Source organism: Sycon ciliatum, chromosome 9, assembly GCF_964019385.1.
Source record: "Sycon ciliatum chromosome 9, ocSycCili1.1, whole genome shotgun sequence".
In the NCBI taxonomy this organism is placed as follows: domain Eukaryota; kingdom Metazoa; phylum Porifera; class Calcarea; order Leucosolenida; family Sycettidae; genus Sycon; species Sycon ciliatum.
This window is the reverse complement of record NC_088651.1, coordinates 13,767,751-13,772,750: the sequence shown is the minus strand read 5'-3', so window position 1 is coordinate 13,772,750 and position 5,000 is coordinate 13,767,751. Positions and strand designations below refer to the sequence as shown.

At 48.5% G+C, this 5,000-nt stretch overlaps 1 protein-coding gene across 1 annotated transcript in view; it reads right to left on the bottom strand.

Moving 5' to 3' along the window:
* LOC135824274 (uncharacterized protein DDB_G0271670-like) overlaps positions 1-4,848 on the bottom strand; it is an 8,414-nt gene extending 3,566 nt beyond the window's left edge. The window contains exons 1-4 of the mRNA XM_065337006.1: positions 4,809-4,848; positions 2,882-3,400; positions 1,812-2,012; positions 1,213-1,411 (exon numbers count right to left, since the gene is read on the bottom strand). Of these exons, the coding sequence (XP_065193078.1) occupies positions 1,213-1,411; positions 1,812-2,012; positions 2,882-3,400; positions 4,809-4,848 (959 nt within the window). The remainder of the gene's footprint in view (positions 1-1,212; positions 1,412-1,811; positions 2,013-2,881; positions 3,401-4,808) is intronic.
* Between the last annotated feature and the right edge of the window lie 152 nt (positions 4,849-5,000).

Genomic DNA, 5,000 nt, shown 5'->3' with positions numbered 1-5,000 from the left:
CAGGATGCCGCTTTAGGGCCTGGTCAGACTGCGGCAAATTTTGGTTGCCTGACGAAAAAAGAACAGCGTCCAGAATTTGAATCGCGATCACACTACACATGTGGGGAGAGTGAAAATTGAAACTTCATTTCGAGCGTCAAGTGGTAATCTCCACGAACGACGTCAAATTCCTTCACCTTGGGGATCGCCAACACCTTCAGTGCAATCCTTGCAACCATCCTTATGAGTTTTGTTGTTGTCCGTGGCCAATTAGCTCCTCGATATCGAGATGAAAAATCAGTGATTATCAGCGTCAATGGCGTATCAGCGTCAAATCCTGTTTGGAGCGGAAAAGCGTGGTCCGTGCTTGCTTTTTTTTGGAGCGTCAACTCTCGCTTTTGCCGCTCTGGCGGAAAGTCACTATTGAGATTCGGATTATAATCCTAGGATTATTTCGATTTTGCCGCAGTCTGACCAGGCCCTAAGCTGTAACTTAAAGTTTCAAACATTTTATATAATATATAGGCTATGATCGTTTGGTCGGATCCAGATCCAGATCCAAATCTCAGATCCGTCGGATCCTTCAGAATCAACCGAACACTTTTCGGTGGACCTTGGCTGTTGCCATGTTGACGAAGTAAAAAATGGCGCTGACAGGTCACCCAAAAAAGGCAAAAGTCGTACTGATCGCGCGCGCGTCGTACGAAAAGTCAACAAAAGCCCACTAGACGTACGACAATGAGTACAAAAATGGTTTTTACCCACCATAAACGCAGAAAGGTCACATTTGGATCCGATGGATCCACTCAACCCTGCTCCCGGGGCAGGGTTGCTCCGATCCAAATCCAGAGGATCTGGATCCGGATTCGACCAATCGATCATTGCAGATCCAGTGGATCCGATGGATCTGGATCTGGATCCGACCAAACGATCACGGCCTGAGTGATCCTTGAATAGGAGGATAGTTGTACCTAGAACTACTTCATACCGCACACGGCGTACAGTACACAGCTTAGCACTGCACACATCACACAGCACCCCGCAGCCAGCCCATAGCACTGCACACATCACACAGCACCCCGCAGCCAGCCCATAGCACTGCACACATCACACAGCACCCCGCAGCCAGCCCATAGCACTGCACACAGCACCCCGCAGCCAGCCCATAGCACTGCACACAGCACCCCGCAGCCAGCCCATAGCACTGCACACGGCACACACACCATCGCCTACTTTTTCGGCCGTCCTTTCTTGCCCTTGGCCGCCATCACCATCTCGGTAGTACCCGTTGAGTGGACAGGTGCCACTGAGGTAGTCGTACCAGCTGACGGTTTGCCAGAGATGGAGGAGAGAAGAGATGCCTGGACGCGCTTTTGTTTGGCTGTACCAGCAGTGCTGCTGTTGCCACTGCCACTGCCTGTGCCCTTCGTACCTGCAGTCAAGACAGCCAGGATGAACAAGACATCAGCTCAGAACTCGCTGCTGACACAGAAATGCCACAAGCAAGACAGAGCGAGGACTGTGACGGAGAATGAGGACGTCAGACAAACCAAAAACCTCCGAACATTTCGCTTTGATCGAGCATGCGGTCACAAGTCAGCAACGGAATCTTTCAAAACTCACCAAACGTCTCGACTGAATGCCTACACAATCGTTCTCTTTATTTTTCTGCCCCCGCCCCCATCTCTCTAACTCCAGCGCTCAAAATGCTAGCCTCTGCTGTTGGTTCATTCCACACCCACCCAACCACAAACGACTATACACACACGCGCGCGCGCGCGCACACACACACAAGCGCACACACACACACACACACATTCCCTTTGTCGTACCGTTCTTTTCCTTTAGCGGCTTGACGGAGCTGCTTGTCGGCACAGGACTCTTCTCTGCTTTCCTCTTACGAGATGATACCGGTGTTGTAGAACTGAGCTTATCCAGGTAGCTGCCGCCACGATCTGATGGTGTTGTCGGTGATGCTAGTGAACTACTACCGGACAATTGGAAGGGATTTGCTGTGGCCATGCCACCATAACCTTCAGAACAAAAAAAAGGTTTGAAAAAACGACAGAAAGATGGAAACACGGTTTTCACCTAGCCTAACTGTTCTAGCCGTGTGTGTGTGTGTGTGTGTGTGTGTGTGTGTGTGTGTGTGTGTGTGTGTGTGTGTGTGTGTGTGTGTGTGTGTGTGTGTGTGTGTGTGTGTGTGTGTGTGTGCGTGTCCCATATGGTGCAGTGGTATGTGCAGCGATTTCCAATCGATAGGTTGCGGGTTCGATTCCCGACGATTATGGTCACACACGTCTTTCTTCTCTTTCTCAGACTCTTCCTGACTTTTCTTTCATTCTCCTGGGTGGTTACCAACAGCCAGTGCATGCCGGAGTATGTGGTGTGATGTGTGTGTGGGAAAAAAAGAAAAAAAAAAGAAAAAGACCAAAAATAGGGATTCACTGGCCAGAAAAAGTCACTTCAAATAGCTGTATGGTGTAGACCAGGCTGAATAGTGACGGTCAATTCTTCAGCCGTGCAAGCTGTTGAATGGTGCAATCCCAGCACAAGTTGCTATGGCTTCTGCCGTAGCATTGCTATCATCGCCTCCGGCGATGGGCGTCAAAGGTCAAGGTGTGTGTGCGTGTGCGTGTGTGTGTGTGTGTGTGCGTGGGTCTGCCGACCACTCGTATGAGGGGACACGTGACCGTTTTACGGCAATGCTCAGGACAGGACTGGCGTGTGTGTGTGTGTACAGCTGTTTTTGTTCGTCTCCACTAGTCTGGTATACTGTGAAGGGAACACGGCTACTCGACCAAATGATTGACAACAATCTGAGAACAGCTGGCCATCATTGCCACATTGCTTTGTGAGGTGGAGAAGGAGATTGTGATAGAAACCTGGACAATATCATTACCCTTGCCGGCGGTTTTCGACTTTGGTGTGGTGGCTATCTTTGACGCAGTCTTACGGCCGGCCTTGCTCTCAGAGTCGGATATATCCTCATCCGCAGCTGCCCACTCATCCTCGTTTTCCTCTTCCAAATCGACATTGTTCAGATCCTCGCCGCCACCGTCGTCAAACTCCGGGTTTTCGCTCTCCGTGACATCATTGTCGTCCTCTTGTCGTGACGACACAGCCTTGGAGTCTTGCCGACTGCTGCCACCAGTGTGCTGAGAAACTGACGACGGTGATGCCGGTCCAGCAGCCGTAGCAGCAGCAATGCTGCTACTGGACACTACCGACCCTGCTTTGCGGTGCTGACGATGTCGCTCGACCAGCTGAGCACGCGGCTGCAGTCGAGGCTTGCCGTTGCTGCTACTGTTGGTCTTCGATAATAATGATGATGATGATGATGATGATGATGATGATGATGATGTGGACGCAGGCAGAGAGGAACGGTTCAGAGTTGAATAGGACGATACGGAGGAACTGCCTGCAGATGCGCAGCAGGCACAATACAAAGAAGACAAAGGGAGAGAGAGAGAGAGAGAGAGAGAAAAAGAGAAAGAGAGAGAGAAAGAGAGAGAGAGAGAGAGAGAGAGTGTGTTAGACACACATAATCTAAAAATGCCCGTAAATCCAGCCATCCAGTATAGCTGACACTATCCGTGTCAACACTTGCCCAGTGTCAACACTCATGTCCCATTTTCTAGCCCAACTCCGTGTAAACGCCCACAGGCTCAGTACATAGTGCAGTGCATGCACAGCTCCACGTGTATGTACGGTACTGCAGCATAACTATAGTGTACTGCACAATCAACTTTGCGTATAACGACACTCGGCGGGGCATCAGAAAAGTGTCCTTATACCTGAAGTCTCATTCTATGTGTTACAGTTAGATGAGTCTGGGCATGGGAATTCTGTCGTTATTCGCGAATTGTCGTTATATCTGCAGTCGTTATTATCGAAGTTGACTGCAGAGCATGCACAGCTCCACGTGTATGTATGGTACGAGGTGAATAGCAATTTCTGGACATGAAAATAAAATAGAGCCCCACTGGCTGTGTGTTTTACATTTTTCATATCTTTTTGTATCTATTGTATGGCCTAATCTTTCATCTTTCCAAATATGTGACAATTGCTCATGCTGTGAAAACAGAGACTTGATAGCAGGATGTTTTCGACAGGCCAATGTTTTGGCCTAAATTTCAGTGTATGGAATTCTGGACATGAAAGTAAAATAGCGTCAATAGGCATCCTATACTGCACCATTTTTGTTATTTTTTCTATTGGTGGACTGCAGTTGGCCTCTTCACACTTCCAGCCAACAGGTCCAAGACTATACAGCGTCTGAAGTGGAGTGCACATGGGAAAGCCAACGATTCGTCCATTACTTCTTATTTTACTCAAAATTCAAAATTCTCATGCGACATAGTACCACAAAACTCGTTGAAATGCCTCCCAAGAAAAGGCTATCAACAAGGCATCGACACGAGGAGAAACTACAACAGCCCAGCTGTCAACTACGGCAAGAAAAAACTTCATCAACCTGACTGACTTCACTCGACAACAAATTATTTTACTCGAAATGTCCAGAAATGTACAATGTCCAGAAATCGCAATTCACCTCGTACTGCAGTATAACTATAGTGACTGTGTACAGCAGTGTAGTGTGTTAACCATACACGTGTCTGTACTATGTTGTTGGTTGACAGCATGTAACGAGGTGGAGGACCAACGTGTTCGGAAACAGTGACCCTACTACAACCATCCACGGTTTGTTATAATGCTGTCAGCCAACAACCAGCAACATGTTTCAACAAAACAAGGTGCATCCAGTGTCTGCACTAGTACGGCATGATGTGAAAAAATTGTTTGATTTCACTTATCCGAAATAGTACCCGGGCCCACATAAGCGCCCAGGCCCAAATTGACGCCCATGTTCACTAACGATTCCGCCCAGGGCCTTATTACGGGCTTTGGGGGTACTGAGTCGAGGAGATGGGTACGTGAAATATCATTTTGGAAAAGAGAACAGAGCAATTTTGGTAACGATGAACGGCTTTGCGTGGAATAAAGTCAGGTTCAGCTCA